At 37.1% G+C, this 23,618-nt stretch overlaps 1 protein-coding gene across 1 annotated transcript; it reads right to left on the bottom strand.

The window, feature by feature from the left end:
• Positions 1–373: 373 nt before the first annotated feature.
• Positions 374–22,484, bottom strand: LOC139740232 (uncharacterized). The gene is made up of 15 exons (XM_071650816.1): positions 22,348–22,484; positions 21,664–21,737; positions 19,559–19,688; positions 18,589–18,754; positions 15,654–15,709; positions 15,025–15,079; positions 12,322–12,432; positions 11,615–11,725; positions 10,298–10,534; positions 9,029–9,090; positions 7,799–7,885; positions 6,902–7,277; positions 5,646–5,783; positions 4,556–4,611; positions 374–3,381 (listed from the first exon to the last, which is right to left on the bottom strand). Exons 1-15 carry the CDS (start codon positions 22,432–22,434, stop codon positions 3,304–3,306), a joined length of 1,824 nt encoding a protein of 607 aa, XP_071506917.1. The 5' UTR covers positions 22,435–22,484; the 3' UTR covers positions 374–3,303.
• Between the last annotated feature and the right edge of the window lie 1,134 nt (positions 22,485–23,618).

The raw sequence follows: 23,618 nt of genomic DNA, 5'->3' as shown, positions 1-23,618 counted from the left end.
GTATTGTAAGAGTACTAATGTCTGTTCGTTCACTCCGCATTGGGTGGCGATAATTTTGTGTGTTGTGAAATTCACGACCTTACAGTGATTGGTAAAATTTGCAAAAATAAACAGCTCTTATAGTGCATGTATTCTATTGGTACTGGATGAGAGTATATCGAACTTTTTCCCACATGCCTTAATACAAAACAAGGCTACCAATCAAATGGTAAGCAATCTAAACAAACTGCAAGATGGACATTATAGAGTGGATCTTATCTATCCTTGCTGCCATCAAATTTGTGTCGGGATCTCTAGGTCTTTTAGCCTGTGCTCCCAACTAGTTATAAACCCATTGAGGAGGAGCTGATATTGCTACAACACTCATTTTCCATAGACACCTGCACGAATATACTTGGGACTAGACTTCAACAGGTTAGCACTGATGACACCACACATGAATGCATTTTGAATTCAGAGTTTCTGCTTGACAACCCCAATCCCCCCTAAATCTACCAGTAAGGCAATTTTAACAGACTGCACTTAGGTTTAAGGCTCTGAGTTTCTCCTCTTACTGATGAAAGGTATGCTGAATATTATTTTTAGATCTTTCAATCCATTTACTCTATCCACTGTTGTTGACATAGCATTTATGTCTGCAGCATAGAGCAGACGTCATAAAGTCAGAAAAATCTAGGCTGTGAAATATTGCATTCTTCAATCTCTATGTCCACTTTTAACTACCATTACATTCATATGGACTTCTGTCCCTATAAACAATATTAAGCATTTCATATTTTCAATGAAATCACACATATCTAAATACCTATTAAATATATATGCCAGTATAGCAAGAATTGATAAACAACTCATTGATTGCAAATGCCTTTATTCTTCAATACATTCTCCAGATAAACATTTCTCATAAAATAAATTTATTGTAATTGTATATTATCGGTCATTATTTTTCATCTCTGGATCAACAGCTACAAGACACAGATCAATTAAAGAAGGCTTGTACTGAAATGTTTACAAAGACATATAAAATAAAAAATTCAAATGAATGGAAAGATGTAAATCAAACATATCACAGAGCAATTTGTGCTAGTAGAAAGTTTTGGGGAAACATTTAACCACTAAACCATCTATCAATACACCTGTCAAAGTCCACCGGGCACGTAACCATCATGCACAACACAACTCATTCTTGATCACATTATTATGTGCACAGTGTGATCACATTATCACAAACTGTTTGTGAATTGACTTGCCGTTTTTACTTAAAATAATTCAATATTGTTTGTTGTTATCAGTGCAAGGTAGACAAACAAAGGGGAAAAATCCCACAAAACATGTAAAGAGGAGAAAATCAAAATGGGCTGGGAACCTGCCTATCATTTGGAATTGTGCTTGAATATCAGAGTTAGAAGTGGAATATCATATGCAAAACAGTTGACAGAACATTCGTATCTCCAACTGTGGCTCAATTCTTATGCTCTCAAATGTTTGGAGCGGTATCGTGGAAAACTTTTTTTTCATATCAGATATTGGTATACCAATAAGAAAAGATAGTGTATTTACTAAGTTGTACACAGATTAGAAATGATTTTCTGAAAATTATCTCATTTTGGCAAGGACATGCCCTTCATCTGAAATCAGTGGTACTTGCTGACTATACCTAAAAAGAACAAGGAAAGTAGCGGCAGCTGTTGCACTCCCTTTTCAAGATATTGCATCTCTGTCCAAGGAAAAACAAAGATGTGCGTACAAAGCGTAAAATGGTTCTACAGATGTGCATGGAAACTGCAAGCAAAATACAGTCAGAGATTACGTATTTATCATAGTAGGAAATTTTTTTATCCATTTTTATGCCACATCACACTATCTAATTGAAAAAGTAAAAAATAAACAGGGCATATCAGCAACTACGTTGTACATATATATTTTTTTCTTCCTGTATGTTTTTAAATGGTAAAAATGTGACAAAGCCTAAATCACTTGTCTTTCTACTAGACAGAAAGAATATTTAGATGACATTTAAAATGAATAACCATGCAATTGGCATATCATACACAAACTATAATGCATCCAGTCATAATATCATGCATTGCATTTGTTGCAGTGCTATGGTAGTTTCATGCACTATAAAGAGCCTTTTACAATCATACAATCAAACGCTTCTCATAGTCATGGGACATTTGGAATTAACGGTCAGAAAAATACTGGAAGAATATATGGACAAATACTTATAAGTACGCCAAACTCAGTAATCCAAATACAATGTCTAAATGGTATCACTTAATGTAGACTACTGTTGACTATATTTCAGGACATCTACAACTTACATGTTTACTCTCGGATAGGTACAACACGTTAGCATGACAATGCTACAGTCACAAATGAAATCTGTATTTTAAGTGCTCAGGTGTTTGAAGTTAGATCCAAGGCATGTGGTCACATGTCCACATAAGTGAATACTGACAGTTTGGCTGAAGTTAAATTCCACTTTAAACCTTCCCCGTCTCCTTGGCAACTTGCTCTGATTTTCACCAAAATTACAACTGCAGATGACATTTCCATTGAGGATACAATTTGTCAAATGCTGGACCAAACTTACATGAGACAGATTTGGTGAGTAGAAATATGAAAAAATTCTTTCATCCACCTCCTTGTTCACATGGAGCTGGTGGCATCTAAAAGATCCTTCCTGGAAAAAAAACATCTAGTCCTAAGTGTGCATGTTGCTGTGGATAATTTTGTCTGCATGATCATGTTCCACAAGTCTTGAAATCTGGGGAAGATGATTTGCTATTCTAAAGCTCCTATCAGTATCAACTCTGTCCAAGATCCCTGGAGATTATTTGCTTACTGGAAGATCATACCTCAAGCCGAAGCCTGATGTGAGGCGGCCACTAGGCTACATTTGTAGATGCAGAAGACATCTGAGACTAAAATATGTGATACAGGTACAAGCATTTACAGATCCCTTCTCTATGATGTCTCTGTTCTGATGTGTCTACATCTTAAAGATATCCTTGTAATACAATTCAGTGTGAACCCTTTACATATGTTTGTTGGAGTTTCTCTGGAACAAGTGAAGTATTCACAGTGGTATGCTTCTTCCTGAAATATGAACGAGTGTGAACACTTCCGATTTGCTTGTGCAGGTGTCTCTGTCCATATGTAGTGCTCACATCTAAAAACTTACATGTTTAACACAAACGAACACGAACAATTTAGTTTGGTTGCGCTGCTGTCTGCCAACAGAACTTGGTGTCTGTCACAGTTTCTGTGAATGCATCTTTGGTGGAGTGCGGAGAGAACTTAAATCAGTTCCACATAATTCGCCGGGAAGAGTCCCTCCTTGCCCCTGCACACGCCTTTCCACCATCCATCATCAATCTGACGAGAAGACAAGGACGAAGACAACAGTAAAATGTATTGGTGTTTTGACATCCATTATCACGATGCATCACAGGTAAAACATACGATGTACACCATTCACGCAGGCAGGGTAGAGTTTTCACATTCAAAGAAGAATTTCTGAACACAAAGGCATCACAGTGAGAAATGTGAAAGAATGTTGAGAATATGAGCAGAAATCAAGGAAATACTAAAAAAAAAAAAGTTGTGACCAGTTGAATGTCACTTATCAACGTACAGTGTCTTTCTCATCATTTGTTGATTGCGTAAAATGTTACTGTTTCCACACCTTTTTACCTCAAATTTTCTCCTTGTTTATTGCTTCCCTTATGATTGGGCATGTTCAAGATAAAGAAAAGGTACTGGTATATCATTCTTTACATGTCTGTCATGCCAGAGAAAGCTGTTTCCTTATGAAAGTACAACTATTAGTTCAGCTTCTAGTTTATCTGCATTTTTTTAGCACCATAGTATGATCTAAAAACAACATCCTCCATAGGGTGAAATTATTTTGCAAAATAAATGTATTGTGGATATAACACCCGCACATAAATCACACACTTGTGTGCAGGGCAAGGCATCCATGTGGTGCCTCACTCTGACATTGTGAAACTGACAATAAAATATAATGAAATACAGTCAACCTTGCCTAAGTTGAATCTATTTGGACTGAAGAAATACCTCTGATTTAGAGAAAATTCCACTTACGATGTACAAGGGATTAAAGTCAACAGAATATACAGAGAAGGACTTGAAAAGACCTTTGACTTTAATAGGCAATCATTTGACTTATGCGAGATCAACTTAAGCAAGGTTGACTGTTTAAATACAGTCTCTTGACAACTGTTCATATCCTGCAAAGTATGCTGTTGGACTGTCCCATCAATAAATGTCTCTTGACAGAAGTTTGACAAAATTTAATTTTTGTTCTAAAGTAGGAAGATATAGGTAATGCCTCCCCCCCCCCCCCCCAAAGTTTAGTAGTTCAGGAGCTTTTTTTTTGTTATTGATTGTCAGCTGATTACCCAGAAATGGCACCACAAATATAAACTGCCCCCCACCAATTTAAAAAATGCAGCACCTGCCCTGAGGAGCGCAAGAAAAACACAACAAATTAGTAGCTGAGTGGTATTTTCGAACAGAATATATATACCGTTTCGACGTGAGTGATGATTTCACCGGGGTCAAAGGTCAATTCATCATCGGCACCTGAAAAAGATGTTAATAAATGCACATACGCACATATTAATATCAACAGAGCAGCCAACAGGAGTCATAATCATTTTTGTTTTAATGTGACAAATCAAATTTGAGACATGCTACATGTAAGTCATAAAGCGTAGTATTGAAAAATATATCTGATAATTCTATGGAAATATTGTTGGTGCCATTGTTGAGATAATTTGTTGATATCAACAAAAATATCTTGAAAGGCACCATAACTAAATAAACAGATAAATAAATTGATAAATAAATGAATCACAAGAGAATAAAAAAAATATGGCAAGGGATATTGACTTGACTTGAAAGGGGAAAATCATGATCTGTGGCTGCATGCAATGTAAACTTTTACAGCCGTTTAATTGATATTATATTTTTCTCATGATACAATGTAGATGAATACAATCAACCTCAATGTAATTATGCACAATGCCAAATGATCACTAAAATGATGGAATATTCAAATTATCCTTCCTCAACTACGTGCCAAAAGTCAATCATGTGAAAAACACTACTCTACGAGAGGTTGCTGTGGTTGTGTGTTAAAGACCCCACATCGAGGAGATGATCTGGCAGTAAGTTTTTAAAAAATATGCGTTTTCTGCAAACTTCACTGACTTTGGGTTTGCAGTGTTTTCTACCTAATTTCATGAGCTTGAAACCATGAAATAAAAAAAAAAGATTGTTTTCCAAATATCTGAAGATCTTTCTTTTCCACATTTCATTTTTTTTCACCTATGAGGTGCGTGTAGATTGCATGTGAAAGTACACAGAAAAACCCTACAGATACTTTAAAGATAGTAAGCAGTAACCTCAAAGCTTTGACATAATCATAAATAGTATGTTGTTTATGAGTGCACCAAGTTTTAGTTTCATCTGATAATCCCTTCATCATAGCTATGATGGAGTCGTAAACTCCCCCTGTTGCATATACAGGTTCTTAAAGCTGAGAATCTGTTCTCACAGAATTTGACTTTTGACCTTCCTGATGCAATGTCACACATGAGATTGCTCTGACTTACTGGCTTGGTAGTCATAAAGAGCCTGTGCCCTCAGTCCGTCCTGGCTCTGTGGAACATCCTCGTACGTGCACTCCTCGGTTTGTTCCGTTTGCGGCGGGAGGTCCTCGTACGTGGTGTCATCCTCCACTGGAGCACGATCTGAACAAAGTCACCAACGCAAGGGCTTTATATTATTAAAAGCGACATGCACAATCGATTGTACACATACACCAAACTGCTCCTAATACACGCCATTTATGCAAGATCAGGGCCCTGTTGCATAAAACCCTTACCGCTGGACTAACCGCTCCTTTCTAGCGGTAAGTCTTCAAATTAGCGGTAAATTTTATAATCCTTGATGCTGATTGGCTGTGACACCTAATTTTGACGGTAGTTACCATTGAAATTCAACGGTAAGTTTTATGCTACGGGCCCCAGATGTTTCAATGCACACTGTAAACGTGAATATTTTCACTCAAGTAATTTTCATGCTTGGCTAGGTAATATGCAATAAAAATAATATTTAAAAAAATGGCACGGTTTTATTTTCATATTTGCTTCTGGTTGCTTGAAATGTGCGAAAATTTCCACACCGCTGAAACTTTCACTTTCACAGAATATCATTCATGTCAGACTGCAGCTATCAATGTTGGTCCAAAAAGCAATATTTCAACATCTATACTGTAACTACAATTCCTTTGAGACAGTCTTCTCCTCATATGGCAGATTATGTAAGGTTGATACTGTTAAGTGCTCATTTACCTGGTTCAAACAGCAAAATATTGAGGCTTTTTCCAAAATGCATTTAAAAAACAAGCCTCTTTCTCCCTGCTCTCATCCTAGTCCTTTCAAAAAGTGAGTAAGGATCTTATGTACACATGCACTGGTTATAAGCTGCACTTGTTTAAATGCCATACCTTGACTTTACATCCTATCTGAGTGACACAGTACTTGTCTCTCAACAAAAAGAACATAACAGTACACAGTATTGAACAAAACACCTCATGTGTTTCAAGCATGTGTTTTACGTTGTACCTTCTAATCAAGCTTGTTGCCTTTTATGAGGTGCATAGAATGCAGTTTGCCATTAATATGTGGGAATGTCTGATAAAAGCTCCTTATGATGATGCATAAAGACTAAAAAAAGGAAAGAAGGTTGACATCACATAAACCAATACCAAGAAAATGCCCCAGGTATGTTTAAATAAAAACTGGAAAGTTTACTCATCTTTGAATATAAAGACACAAAACATTTTTCTGCTTTTGAAAATACTCACCAACTTCTTCATAGGTCTGCTGAAAATCGTCAGGGGGCTGGTCGTAGGTAGCACCAGCATCCGTGTCGGCATACGTGTCCTCTGGCTCCGCGTAGTTGGTCGTGGCAGTCAGGTCGCTCGTGTCCTCGTAGAGATTCGGCTCGTCGGGCGTGGCGGGCAGGGGCTGGCTCTGCTTGGGGACGGGAGGCATCTGTCTCGCCCCTCCTCTCGGAGGAGGGAGCTGCGGGGGTTGGTCTTCACTCTGCTCCTCCCGTGATGGCGAGGGATCTTGGCGGGGTGGGAGCACAGGTTCCCTGGCTGGCTCAGGCTCCCTAGCCTCATCCTCTGGCTCGTCTGGAAGTGTCCGATGATGTTCTGCCAGCGCCCTCTGTCGCTCCTGAATAAAATTGCCACAATAAATAACATGGAAAACACTACAAACAAGAAAACTTAAATCAAAAGACATTAGGGTCTGACATTTCTATTGATGAAGACATACAAATTTGAAAGCTTGTTTGAAAGATCTCCTTTTCACCATGAACATCTCGTGGGAGCACATCTGATTATTTACACAGGCACGCTTTTGCTTCTTGAATTTATCTGCCTCACTCAACTGTGAATTACTGGGGGAATTTTCACTTGCCACACACGTACACGCACACATGTATAGAGTACATCGTATAGTGTGACTACACACCTTTAATAGCAAAAATGAACAATTTATGTACACAAACCTCTTTCCTTTATAATGACTACTTTAGCTGATGATTTTTCTTTTTCTAAAATAGGACTGCTGCTGTTAATCTTCCCAGGACTACTAAGTACTCTATAGGGCAAGGTTCCTAAAACAAACTGGGTGAAAATGGGGGACCAAGAGATAACAAGCCCCATTTTAGAACAGAGGCCAGGAAGACCTACCTCCTCCTTTCGTTTGTTCTCCTCCCTCTCCCTCTGTTCTCGTTCTTGCCGCCTCTTCCGCTCTTCCTCTGCCCTCTTCCTGCTCTCCTGCAAACAAGGATGATGATGAAAGGAGCAGCGGAGGACATTTGAAAGGATTCATATATTATAAGGATGCATATAATTGTGGATGGGCAGGAGTTCAATACTTTAGACACGTACCTCACCTGGCATTTCAAACTTATAGTTTGTTATTGGACATTCCTTTCATGCAGTGTACACACATTTGATTTCAATTATGACCAACCTTTGTAGTGCACATAAGGGCCTAAGCTTGTTGCATTGCTTTTAAAAAAAAAATTAAAAATTAGCAGAGGGAGCCATTTTTGTTTGTTTGTTTGTTTGTTTTTTTGTTTCTTATTCACTAGGGCTCATAATCAGGATTATCCACCTGATAAAGGAGATATAAAAAATATATATACATTTCACAGTAATTTGTTCCATCTTCTACGTGTGATGGGCCTAAAGGGGCCTATCTGCTGGCATTCCCTCTAATATCAATATCAAGGAGATTTCAAAGAGCTATCTGAAACATACTTGTGTGGTACATGCATCTTAGTTGGTGATAATTCATTCCGAAATTTGGGAGGTTCCATAAAATTTTACGTCGGGAAGCACAGAAATGCTTCATTTTTCAGGGATCCCGCAGCAATCCCAAGAAGTCTTGGCAGATCTGTAAGTCTCTTCTCACAGACATGTGAAAAGTGGGAGCATGAGATGTGCAAACACAACCTGACATGCAGAGCAAAGGTTTCAATGATAACATTTTTTTTTTTTTTTTTGAATGGGCTCTTGAACACTTATGGCCAATGGTCAACAATGAATTGTTGACCAATTATTTGCCAATGGTCAACAATGAATTACCATCTAGACACCTTGAACACATCAAAGGATAAATAATTTTTCTTTACTTTTTTTTCTTCTCCCCTCTCTCATTTCCTCTTACTTGGAAGCACAACATACTATGTATTCATATTGAGGTGAAAAATGATTTACCAGGTACAAATTATTGACATCCAAATTAACCTCACTTCCATATCTGAATGGGATATTGGTTTTCTCTTTTTCCCATTCACTATCTCTCTTGCTAATTGCCAAAACTGCAATGCATACCGGAACTCACCTAGATTGGCATTTCCTTAATTTTGTTGGGGTTTGTAGTATTTTTTTCTAGATGTATCAAAAACTCACCTCTTCACCTGCTTGTGCCATCTGTTCAAACTTGTTCCTCAGGCTACCAGCCCCACCCTTTGCTGCAGGTGACGGAAAAATGTGCAATTTACAGGTCTCACTTGTATGTAACATTTACATCAGTGCACACCACCACCACCTAATTTCATTGATTATAACATTGCCATTTCCTTTCACTTATGGCAGTATCAAAGGACAAGTCCACCTTCATATACATAAGGATTGAGAGAATGCGGCAATATTAGTAGAACACATCAGTGAAAGTTTGAGGTAAAATAGGCAATCCGTTCAAAAGTTATGAATTTTTGAAGTTTCGGTGCTGCCATCACTGGATATGAAGACTACTACAGCTTGTGATGTCATGTGCGTAAAAGGATACATAAAAGGAAAGTATAAGGAAAATTCAACATATTTTCACTTTTCTCGCATGACAATAGAGCACTTGACTTGCCTCTTTCAGAAGGCAGGAGGAATAATACTACCCTTAACATATGTCAGTAGCGAGTTGAGGGAATTTGTACTGTTTTTCAAAAAAATGAAATTTGTGGAATTCTCTTTACATTTTCCTTATACTATGCTATGCATGTGTCATCATACACTGTAGTAGTCTATTCACCCAGCAGTGACTATGCAGAAACTTCAAAAATTCATAACTTTTGAATGGATTGTCTGATTTTCCTCAAACTTTCACTGATGTGTTTGACTGATATTGTTGCATTTTCTCAATCCTTATGTATATGAAGGTGGACTTGTCCATTAAGGGGTGATGCATTACCTGTTCCTCTGAGCATGTTTCAGCTTACACAAGTGCATTGTTTCAATGCTTATTGCTTGAGGGCAATTTGTATTCAAAGAATTATTTTAGGGTTTATATGGGTTCATATCTATATATGTGTGTATATAATAAATATATAAAGGTACATGTATATGCATCATAAAAAAGAACACATACACTGTATCTGTTTACATACATACATCTTTACTTTAAAGTTCTTTCTCTCTATAACACTTAAGAACTTTTATATTTAAATTCCTTCTAGTTGAAACTACACTCGGCTCCCGTACATCACACAAGCAAAGATATTTTTGCAAATTCAGTTGCAGTTTGCTTCAGGTATCATCAGCAGTATGAACAGCATGACAAAGCCTTGCATGGAAAACTATCTCTTTTAGCATATACCAATATATTTCAATGTGTATTCTCAAAATGATAAATAAACACACATCATATTGTGTTTGTTTGTTCATAAGAATATGAAGAGGTCAAACCTGGTGGTTGTGGTCTTGTTCTCTGGTACGAAGAGGAAACCCCCCGCATATCATCGAATGATCCCGCTGAAGCATCTTGCTTGTCTGTCTCCACCCCAAATTTGCCTCCGAAACCCTTTTTCATGTCTGTCTGTGACGGGTGCAGCTCTGTCTTGGTCTCCGAGTCAAACGCGAGGGCACTCTGGTCCATGCGATCCTTCTGTACCCCATAGCGACCACCAAAACCCTGCGCATAGTCTGATATGAATACACAAACAGCATTACATCTCTTGCACCCAAAACTATATCATGTGACCATTCCATTTTCAGGTTCATAGTATTCATAAATGTTTAATGATTTGCTACCGAATCTCCAGAAATAAAAATCTCCCTTTAAAAAACAAATAAATAGATAAATAAATTAAAAATTTTAAAAAATAAACAAAATATATATATTGCATTAAAAAATATACTCCAGGCCACATATCGCTGCATGTCATGACAGAAATGTCATTGATATACATGTGTATTATGTCTACACTGAAACAACTGTGATATGATCGCTTCTGGAGTATTCATCATGACTGGAAACATATTCATTGTGGAATATTGTGTAAACTCTTTCTCATCTAAGCTTCAAACATATACAATTTATCTTTCCTTCATGCTATGGGGGCAAGCACTTAGGTCAAAGTGTCCTATTAATATTTTCATTATCAGCCATTTCTATGAAATAATCACTGTAGATTACATTTAATTCATAATCTTACAAAGCATGGAAAGTACAAATTTGAACACCAAACATAAACTGGAAGTTGATCCTTGTGTGGATATCCTTTTCAAAGGATAGTACAGTTTTGGTTGAGATGGGGATTTAGGTTTTAACTTTTTGTGAGATAATTAGGAACGACTTATATAGAATATTAAAGAACATACAATTCTAAGAGGAATATTCAAAGTTTATTTGATGAAAATTGGTTTTAAAATGGCTGAGATATCCAAAACACAAAGCAGAAGAAAGTGGTCCTAATAAAAGCTGGGTCCCATTTTCTATTAGGTCCACTTTGTTTTTGGATATCTAAGCCATTTCAAAACCAATTTTAATGAAATAAACTACTAATTCCTCTTAGAATTGAATGCTCTCTAATATTTCACAAAAGTGGTTTCAATAAATTATCTCGAATCTTCATTTCAACCAAAACTATACCATCCCTTTAAGCATCAGTGTAGGCTTGTCTTGGACCAATATGATTCCAGCATTAAAAAAACAAAAACAAAAACAAAAAACAACATGATACACATTAGAGTCATAGGAGCCACTGCTGCCTACAAACCAACCTTTCTGTGAGGCATGCTTCTCAGTCTTGCCCTGGTAGTCGAAGCCGAGAGCTGACGAATCCTGCCGGTCTTTCTGTACTCCATGCTTCCCTCCGAACCCAGTGGAATAATCTAGGATGGGAGAAGGGGGCGGGGTGGGTGGAGGGTTCCCGCAGGAAGCACAAAATAAAGATAAGGGAAGTGAAGGGGGCAGTTGGGGGCTAGGTTTATATCTGCAAGCACAGTTTGTACAGTGTAAAAGGGCAGACAGACTCCTACATTTTAACCGATTTCCTTGTCAACATTGGTCAATGAACATTTTTGCACTTTGAACATAGGCTACATCGGGGTGCTGCATATCTACCTCATAACATTTCAAGAAACTTTTTAAAAATGCTACATTGGTGTTGTGAATATGAGAGAATAGTCAGGGTTTGTATCCAACAAAAACGACAATGAGATTCATAACAACTATGGCTTTATATGTTACTGCAGTCCCTTCAATATGCACCATGACTGTTAATCCCTTTCTTGCTAGAGACTTGTGGACAGTGTGTACAACACTATGAGCTTTTCTGTGCCAAACAGCACTCAGAGCACACAAGGGGTTAACAGTGATATGACTCCACTGGTGACATCTGATTCCCTTCGCTGCCAACTCAAGACTGAGATACAAAAATGTATATTGGGGCAGTGGCAGAGATGAGAATGGTTCACCAAGCACAAACCTTTCTGCGAAGCGTGCTTTTCTGTCTTGGCCTGGTAATCAAAGCCCACGGCCGACGCATCCTGTCTGTCCTTCTGTATGCCGTGCTTACCACCGAAACCGGTGGCATAATCTAGCATGGATGGCGATGGTGGGGGATGCATGCGTATAGACGGATGGGAGTAGGGAAGCGGTAAGATGGTACGAGGAGGAGAAATATGAGACATGCAAACATGCAGTGAAAATGTTAGTGACAATCCACAGATGATAGTAAATGAGCTGCTTGATAGAATAGAGTTAGACACTAGGCATTTTCATATCAGCCCAATGAAACTCCACACTCAATATTTTTTTTTTTCACGATCACAAATTAGCACACTATTTCATTTCCTATTCAAGTCAGACCGAAAAGAATTAGCCCCAATTTTTTTTTTTTTTGGAGCTAATTTGATAGCTGAGCATGCACAAACAGTATCAGGAGAGCATGTGCCTTTACCCAAAATTTGTGTGCAGGTTGCCTCTACAAGTCAAGTCACGCACGGTAGGGATGATGGGATGTACCGCTCTAATTTCATGAGGCAGATTCACATTATCAAATGGAGCATTAGTTGGCAAATCATTGTGCGATTTCACAAATTTCCTGAGTTTGGGTCAAGAAATTTTCTCGAGCTTTATAGCTTCCAAATTTGCATTAATTTGAATTCCTAATATCAAATAGCGTGCTATTTCATCATTGAGTTATGAAATTCCAAGCTCCAGATTCTGAAAATAGTGTGCTATTTCAAAACATCGGGCTGATGAGAAAACGCCTAATGGTCATTGTGAAAGACTGTAGAGTACCAAAGTAAGATATCATAGCCATTCCTCGCCACGGAAACTGGTTTCCATCACCCTAACGTGGCCCAAGCTTCTATGCGTGCACTTGGTTCCAACCAAAGCCATAACAAGACTGTGACATCATCACTTTGGTACTCTATGTCAAAGGCAAGATGCAACCAAGAATCTCCATGAAATACATGAATTGAAGAATCATTTTCTCTGGGAGATCTACCAAGTTAGTTTCTTGGCACCATTTGATATACCTCTACAGTCCCTTTAGATGCCACCAATTCCAAAAACTCAAAGAATTAAAATGCTCTAGCAATGTACATTGCAAAAACACGTTGGGAAACCATGCTGCACCCTTCTTGAGTCATCAATTAAATAGTAACACTTCAAAAATTGAACTTCATAGTAACAATGACCTCTGAGCTTTAACATACCTTATCCCAAATTTTGATCAGACCGTTCAAAATAATGAATTCTTGCATTTTTTTTTTTACAATGGATTGACAAAGTGCCCTTCATCCATGTTTCTATCATCTACTACTAAAACACTATGTAATCAGCACTTATGTTGATGAAGGGTAATTTGTCAAACAGTTGCAACAGTCAGACTATGTTTCGCTTTACTGTAGAAGTGGATGTTTTTGCGTGACTAATTTTTCTCACTCGGCCAGGTACGAAGGACTTCTCATGTTTTTAATTCTGTGGAATCAAGACATCAGCTACTGGAGCATACAGCATGCAAAAATATTCGGGTGCTTTACTTTCGCCCTAGTTTCTGGTTGCACGAAATGCGCAAATATTTCAACACCGCGAAAATGTCAACTTTATCAGTATTTACAATTAGTGTAAAAGGGGTCCATACAATTTTTTCGAGTATTAAACAAACATACGCATTTTAGAACTGTCTTCATTTCTGACTCCAGACTGGAAAAGTTTTTTGTTTCGTTTTTTCAAAATGCTACTCATAAAACAAGGATCTTCCTAATATCCCTGATCAGTTTTATGAAAGATTACTGTTTACATTTGTTTCAGCTAGAGTATACGAGTAGCTGGCTCAATGATCTTTCTTCTCTTAATTTACAAACTACCTGATTTTGTGTGCACAGTTTAATACACACAAAATAAAGTACTGCTGAAATTTTGCAAATTGAGATGATTATGAGAATATCCAGTTATTATGAAGATTATCCGACCACCTCGAAACAGATGTATTGGGTTAAGGAAAAAAAAAACCCTGTGCATTGAAAGACGACAATCTGGGACAGGCCAGATTATCCAATGGGCAGATATGAATTTATCACAGGTCATAAGCTTGTACAATGTAAGCTGTATACTTAGACAGTGTAGTAAAAAAAAAGAGAATTAAGGTGACTGACTGATGTATGATTTTGGCAAAAGGTCAGCACATAATCTGAAGCTGTGTGTGACAGATCTCACGATGAGATAACATGTTCACAAATAAAGAAAGAAAACTTTGCCTTATCAGCGATGAAGAAATGTGAAATTGATGTACTCGTAATGAAACCAGCTGATGCAGTCTCATTGCAACGTGTGAATGCATTACATGTTGATTGGGGCATTGTTGAATAAATGTACGGACAGGAACATGAGAATGTTAATGTGATGCGATGTAAAGATGAAATAAATGACTACAGTAAACCAAAGGACCATCAGTCAGTGTACATTTTGCAGTTGTAAAATCGCTATGGCCTTGATTGCCCGTGTGAGTTTAACATGGAAAATTCATCAAAGAATTTCCCATTTACAATGTTTTAGCAGTTAATTATTGCTGGCATACGATTGCGCATAACCTTGTTAATCAACCACATCCATGAATCATACGAGAAATTTGACATAGGAAATGTCAAACATGAAATTGGGTTCGATGACTACCAACCTTTCTGTGAGTCGTGCTTGGACAGGCCTGTCTGGTAGTCCCATCCCACTGCACTCTGTGTTGGATGGAGAAGGCAAAATTTCAAAATGCAACACATTTCAATCAGTCTAGACTAAAATGAATAATTTCTCTCACGATGGAACAAATTTGTTCGATATCTCCACATCCAGGCATGAAACTTTACACCATACATGTAGCATGACAGAGACTCATATCCAAGCTTAATTTGCATTTAAAAGTAGCTATGGCCAAATATAGAGATTTACAATTGTTACACACTGCGGGAAAAAAAAGAAAGAAAGATGACAATAATCACAGGTGCTTGGTTTTTGGTCAGCTGTTACCATGGAAACTGCAGTGATCCTAACCTGCCATCATTCCACTTTGATAAAACAGAGAGAAAAAAAAGAAGACATTTTGGGCCTCTTTTCCTGAGAAAAGCATTCCTAAATCTTAATTTCCATGAACTTCAGTTGCATGGTTACATCTCATGGCTGCCTGGCTCCTGCCTAGCCTGTCATCATCAGCTGGTACGATTGTAATAGTATTTTTTTTTTTTAAACCATTACATGCAAATGAAACAGAAATCTAAATCTGTAATGTTTTTATTTTTTTAAGGGTAAACTCACCTTGTCCATACTTTCTTTTTGCACACCAAACTTGCCTCCAAAACCTGATGCATAGTCTGCAGTCAAAAGAAGAAGCAAGATTAGGTTTCTGCTACCTATTTTTGTTTGAGTGAATGGTAACAATGATCACTTTCTAAAAACAGGAATACCACAAGGAAACTGCATAGCCACACATTTTGTACCATGGTGAAATTATTCTGATGTTACATGCATAATATTCATATGGAGAACCTGCAATACATGATAATAATATTTCCGTGCACATGCATCCTGATGATATTTCTCAAAACCTGCAAAGAGGGATTTCATCACAATAAAAAAAATAAAAATCAACTCATGTATCATGCTGACACTAGCAGTAGCAAGGGTAACAGGAACAATGTCTATATTCATTTATACATTTTTTTTCCTCGATATATCCAACTTCACAAAGCATGTCACATGCAAGCAGGTCTAAGTAACATGATATCTACCAGGAGAAATGTTATCTGCACACATGTTCATGGCCGCTAAAAAAAAAGAAATAAAGCTGTTGTCAAGTATAAGATTAAACTTGTAATAAAAAAACAAAATAGAAAGCAGTCAATACGGAAAAGAGTGCTGCAAAGCACACTGCTCTTCCTGTGTAGTTTACTTTTGTCTCATGAATTAAATAAACAAGTCTTTTTTGTCATTGAAAGAATGTCATATTTTGGGGAATGCTCTATGTTTTGATGCAAAATGCATCAAACGCTGTTGTATGAGTCCCCTCTGCGAACACATACACACACAGTGCATTGATAAGTTATCTTATGTGACGGACTGATTTTGCAACAATACATATTGACCATAGACACCTGCCCGAGTATACTCGGGACTCGTCCTCAACAGGTTAATAATGAAACCTGAACAGATACTGCCTGTGTGGGTGAACATAACCATGAAGATGATAGCAACAACTCTTCATCATCAATGGAGAGCGCTAGAAACCCATCCATACCTCACTGTCCGTTGTTACAAGTGAGATACTGTACAAGCGGAAATTTGAGTTTCAATGATAACGAGCTATCTAATATCAGGATCTAATATCATACCCAAAGATAGTCTTGATAGTTCAGTTGAGCAAGATATTTGCCACAGCATTTTATTGGCAGCAGCCTGTCATAAGAATCACTACACATCAAACACATTAGACAGAAATGTGATGATAAAAAAAAGGAAACAAAATTGTGCTCGGTCAGTCATGTTTCTATGTGAACATGATTAAAGGCATAATTTTCCATTTGCACATGAAACAAAAACTCAGCATTAGTGCTTTAAAATAGTTCTAAAATGTGAGTTAGGGATAGAAACAACCACTGAAAAAAATTGAATCGGCAAAAGCGATGTTAAGTATGGTTAAATATAAAAAATGTGAACAATAGTTACAATAATATAGATAATAATATAATATACTAAAAATGTTTCCAAAAGAAACCATCTACAGTTACAGTTTATTGAGAAAAATGCAGACATCTCCTTTATTTCAGGCTTTCCTGTGAAAAATTTATATGATACGATGTTTTGTGGTACAAGACCTACACATGGGCATTAAATGTCATATCTCGAATTTTTTTTTAAATCACTGTTCCGAAAGCTAAACAGGACCTTTAAGTAAGTGTCATGCATGCATGTATAAACATGTGTGTGTGTGTGTATATGTGTGCATGTGTGTGTGTGTGATTCTATGTCTAGTAATCGTCATCATGACTGTGGTGTTCATACATAGCTGATAATTATCCCAGCACAAGTTGAAACTAGACACATTTGAGGAAGTATATTAAGTAACTGCACTTCAGCTGGGCGGAAGGTACACATACTACTTAACACTGCATTACTTCCTGATACCAGAATACCTATTGTTAACAAAATCTGTTTTGTTGGGTTTTTTCGTTGTTACATAGGAAAAGCATGATGTCACAATGCTGGGGAGACATGTATCATTTCCTGATTGGCTGACTGACCACGGGCAGTCTGCCAGTAGGAAGTGTCCGTCGACAGACAGTGTGCAATTCAGATATCTATTATGATTAGTGTCTATCGGCACACAATTGTTGTTGTTGTTGTACCAGGGACGTGGGGAGGGATTGAAAGTAGTCTATACAGAAAAATTGATAAAACTTTTGCAGTTTTGTAAGATTCTAGGATGTCATAGCAAATCATTCCATCTCATAGATACAGGAAGTAATTGTGAGAAATAGATTGGATTTAAAGGACAAGTTCACTTTCACAGACATGTGGATTGAGTAAATGTAGCAATACTAGTGGAACACATCAGTGAGAGTTTGAGGAAAATTGGACAATCTGTTCAAAAGTTATGAAGTTTCTGCTCAGTCACTGCTGGATTTGAAGACTACTACAGCTTGTGATGTCACATGCGTAGAATGATATAAAGAAAATATAAGGAAAACTCAACACATTTACACCTTTCTCGCATAAAAAACCAATTTGACTTGCCTCTTTCAGAAAGCAGGGGGAATAATACTACCCTTAACACAGGCCAGTGAAACGTCAAGGAAATGTGCACATTTATCAAAAAATACAATTTTCTAAAATTCTCTTTTTATTTTCCTTTTATTGTTTTATGCATGTGACATCATACACTGTAGCAGTCTTCTCATCCAGCAGTGACTGTATGAATAATTGAAAAAATCCTAACTTTGGAACAGATTGTCCAATTTTCCCCAAACTTTTACTGGTGTGTTCTACTACTAAATATTGCTGCATTCATTCAATCCACATGTATATGAAGACCGTGGGCTTGTCCTTTAAATTCCATGACACAATGAAAGAAGATACAATCGACTTCTTTGTCCCAAAATAATCACTCTATTCTCATTTTTCAATTTGTTTAATATTCATATTCACATTGCTCCAGTGGAACTCAGCGATAATGAATCACACCGGTACTTGATACCTTTCTGCGAGGCATGTTTGTCTGTCTTCCCCTGGTACTCAAAGCCAACTGCTGACTTGTCAATCCGCTCCTTCTGAACACCGTACTTGCCCCCAAATCCCTTGGCGTAGTCAGCTTGTGACGCATGCTTGCTGAGAGAGCTCATGTGATCGTGTCCTACAGCAGACTGCAGAGACAGAGAACGAGACAAAAACGAAAACAACACAGAGTGAAGTAATCACATGCCAATATCTTTGCTGGCAAAGCTGCCTATAGAATTACAAGCTGCTATCCAGTACATGTGATGACATGTGTGAAAATGAATTGAAATCATGACTACATTGCAAGTTTTTTCATGTATTCATTTCATTCATGCCTTTCAATGTCTATATTTAATGACTTCAAGATTTCAGCTCTAAGTCTAAAAGCAATCTGTAAAAAGCAAAAACAACAACAAAATTACTTGAAAGAGCTAGAAATTGTAATTCATTGTTATCCTGAAACACTGGGGATACAATATCCTTTCACTGCATATGAGGGGGGCATTTCGTGAAGCACTTTGTTAGATATTTTTTCTGACATGCTGTTACAAGCTACTGAAATCCTTGACTCTGATTGGCTGAGAGCAAATTTGTCCGACAAATTTGTCGGACGAAATGCTTCATGAAATGCTCCCCAGTTCAATCAATATCATTTCACACTGTTTTGTGTAGGCACCCAAACTCTCCTTTTCATCTTAACACGCACTCGATGCATAAGCGCAACTATGGCAAGAGAAAATTTGCACTCTCTCTTTCAACACTGCATTGCATTCTGGGAATATCGCATCTAATCTTCTCTCTGCAAAAGTCTCAAAGTGGTGGGCAAATGGTCAACATTAACCCGTTGAGGACGAGTACCGAGTATACTCAGGCAAGTGTCTATGAGAAATGCGTGTTGTAGCAAAATCAGTCTGTCCTCAATGGGTTACAGACAATCCAGGAGTGCTCACTTTGTCCATTCTGTCCTGCTGCACACCAAACTTTCCTCCGTAGCCGTACGAGGCCTTGGGAGCGTTGGCCAACTCCTTCTCCTTGAGTTTGGCATCCTCGTCCTTCACCTTCTCTCGAAGGGAGTGAATACTGTGGAAACGAGCCAAACGGATGTGAACTCAATGACAGCCACAGCACATATACGTACATACATGTTAGTAGGATATCTAGATAAAAGAAATTATGATGATGACGATATCACTATTATTATTATTATTATTATTATTATTATCATCATCATCATTACTACTATTACTACTACTACTACTACTACTACTACTACTACAGGGAATAATATTAATTTTCCTACTCTAACTTGATCAGCAATTTTAGCTGTGGAATGATATTCCAAATAGTACCCTACATGCTTCTATGGAAGAAGACAGCTACACAAAAGATATACAGCAAATTGCAATGTAATACCACGAAAATTATTCCCTGTAATACTACAGTTGTACTATTACTATTACTACCGCTATACTATGATGATTATGATGATGATGATGATAATGATAATAATAGCAGTAATAATAATAATGATGATGGCAATAATAATAATAATAATAATAATAATAATAATAATGATAATAATAATAATAATGATAACAATAATAATAATAATAATAATAATAATAATAATAATAATAATAAAAATAATAATAATACAGTGTAATAACAACAATAAATGATAACAATACAAAGAAAATAATAACAAAAGGAAATAAAATGTCATAGAAAGAGAATGGTCTAGTTATTGCAATCAATCCTACTCATTCTGACCCTCTGGGAGCATTATGACTGCCATGTTACCACTTTTTAGTGATATCATGCTAGAGACATCCACAATGACCTCATGCTAGAGACATCCACAATGACATTTAACTTCCTATGCAGTACTAGATAGTAACATTGACGGAACATCCTGTCATATAAGTTTTTCTTAGTAAAGCCTGAATTATATTAAGGAGATATATGTATTTTTCTCAATAAACTGTAACTGTGGACGATTTCGTCTGGAAACATTTTATTATAACTACACTGTACATGTATTGTTCACATTTTGTATACATATTTAAGTTGAAATAACCATACTTAACATCGCTTTTGCCAATTCAAATTTTTACAGTGGTTATTTCTATCCCTAACTCACATTTTAGAACTATTTTAAAGCACTAATGCTGAGTTTTTGTTTCATGTGCAAATGGTAAATTATGCCTTTAATCATGTTCACATAGAAACATGATTGACCAAGCCCATTTTGTTTGTTTGTTTGTTTTTTAATCATGACATTTCTGTCTACCGGTAATGTGTTTGATGTGTAGTGATTCTTATGACAGGCTGCTGCCAATAAAATGCTGTGGCAAATATCTTGCTCAACTGAACTATCAAGACTATCTTTGGGGATGATATTAGATCCTGATATTAGATAGCTAATTATCATTGAAACTGAAATTTCCGCTTGTACAGTATCTCACTTGTAACAACGGACAGTGAGGTATGGATGGGTTTCTCGCACTCTCCATTGATGATGAAGAGTTGTTGCTATCATCTTCATGGTTATGTTCACCCACACAGGCAGTATCTGTTCAGGTTTCATGTAATTAACCTGTTGAGGACGAGTCCCGACAATACTCGGGCAGGTGTCTATGGGAAATACGTTTTGTAGCAAAATCAATCTGTCACAGGTTAAAGGCATAATTTACCATTTGCAGATGAAACAAACACCCAGCATTAGTGCTTTAAAATAGTTCTAAGGTGTGAGTTAGGGATAGAAACAACCACTGTAAAAATTTGAATCGGTAAAACTGATATTAGTATTGTTGAATATACAAAATGTGAACAACAGTTATAATAAAAATGTTTCCAGACTAAACCGTCTACAGTTACGGTTTATTGAAAAAAATACAGATATCTCATATTTTAGGCTTTATCGCAAAAATTTTATATGATAGGATGTTTTGTGGTACAACAGACTTACACATACACTTGTTTGCATTAAATGTCATATCTTTAAAATTTTTTAAATCACTGTTCCCAAAGGTAAACAGGACCTTTCTTGACTTACTTGAGTGATTCTTGACGGCCAGATCCCTCCACTGATTTTGACCCCCATCTCTGCTCCTTTTCTGAGACATCATTCTGTGTGAGGGAAATCATAAAGGCATTTGAAGAATGACCGAGGGATGGAAGGGTGACAAACTGGAACATCTTTAATCAAGTAATCAAGTCTCAGAAAAAACACAGTCTGCTCTTCAGTGGTGTATTTTCAAATAACTTTTGATGTTCCTTGTGAGTTTCATACTAGGTCAAGCACTAAAATAGAAAAAAAAAATATATGAGCCCATTTTTGTTCATACATAATGGTTGGTGTTGGTTGCAAAAATACGATAGTACCCTCTCTACTCAAATCTTTTTCCATCTTGCACCATGTTCAATACTATTATTGTTTTACATTAAATAGGTTACAAGTATTGGGTACTGTTAATGAACACCAACCAACACTTCAAAATAGACACACACACAAATATGTGGTCAGAATGGCAAACAAAGCGGGACCATCAGACATGTAAAGGACAATCTAAATCAAAACACCTCTAGCTACCCTGGTACATTTTAAAGGGGAAGTCAAAGCAATTTTTAGAATTTCAGATACAATATACAAACATTACGTAGTACTGGTAGTACTTCATTCATTCATTCATTCATTCATGTAAATGAATATTCCAGACAACAACAGAAGCCCACGTACCACAAAGTCTGGGTCCGTCTCCCAGTCATCGTCCTCATCCTGGGTCACAGGGACAGAGACATTGGAACCAACTTGAGCTTTCCACATGGTGAACTTTTGAGCCTCTCTCTAGACAGTCTAGTGCTTCGTTACGAGCTAATAAAAAGAAAGAATGAAAACCAATATAACACTTTGCAAATTTACTTCATGCAGTCTGATGCATTTGCCACCAACTTATCAAAATGCAGTTTACATAAATCTATTAGTAGTTTATAGAAGAGAAGAAAACCCAAAGATACACAAAAAGGAACACAACAAAATAAAAATCATCCAAAAAATGTTATACATACATGTACACACATTTACATGTATATCCTCCCCCCCCCCCCCCCCCATAAGAGGAAAAACTTTGCAAGACCCATAAAATATTATTAAAAACAAATAATGATAATAAAAAAGAATGTCGAATGTCCCACCGTCCATGGCACAATGGAGTATGATGTGCAAATCAGACATTTTAAGAATGAGTTCTTGAATTGACCTGAAGCATAAATTGCTTAACCTCACTCAAATTTTAGCACTGACCCCCACATAAATGCACACTGATCGAAGGAAATTCATCCTCACTGAAAATCAAATCTTTACATATAATATATCAATGCAAATGGCATAATTATTACATAGTCTGAGAATGAGATGAGGGATTCAATGTGGAACATATAAGAGCTGAATATTTTATGAAGTTTAAATAGGAAGAAAGAGTTGCACAACTTTAAATTAAGTGGGTAGGGTCTATAGTATTTATTACCTATAAATCTATTGTTTATCAAGAAGACGCTAGCTTTTTGACCTCACACTTTTCGCAAAATATGCGTTAAACATAACCCCCAATCGATCGTGCCCCTATCCTGACCCTGCCTGTTTCTAAATTGGGGGGGGGGGGGGGAATGACATGGTGACATGTCGTAAAGACACCTGCAGTATAATTATGCACAGATATCATGACCCTGACATTGGATTGCCACCGTTCACGGCATCAGCTCAGTGGAACGACACACGTACGTGCCAGAACAGAAGGCGCTACGGCAACGGTAGGCGTTCGGTGTCGCGCAGCCGTAGGGCGTAATGGACTATTCCATCAGTCCCACACGTATAAAACAGCATAAGGAGGAAGTGAGGCTAAGATTAAGAACATTACAAGTGGCCTTCACACAGCCTAAAAATTACGAAAATAATGAGAAATTGAAAATTTCTTCCTGCTATGACATTATACATGCTCTAGCATGGCAGAC

Source organism: Diadema antillarum, unplaced genomic scaffold (genome assembly GCF_040938485.1).
Source record: "Diadema antillarum isolate AM-2024a unplaced genomic scaffold, OU_Dant_1.0 seq00000845_RagTag, whole genome shotgun sequence".
In the NCBI taxonomy this organism is placed as follows: domain Eukaryota; kingdom Metazoa; phylum Echinodermata; class Echinoidea; order Diadematoida; family Diadematidae; genus Diadema; species Diadema antillarum.
This window is presented reverse-complemented; position numbering and strand designations above follow the sequence as displayed.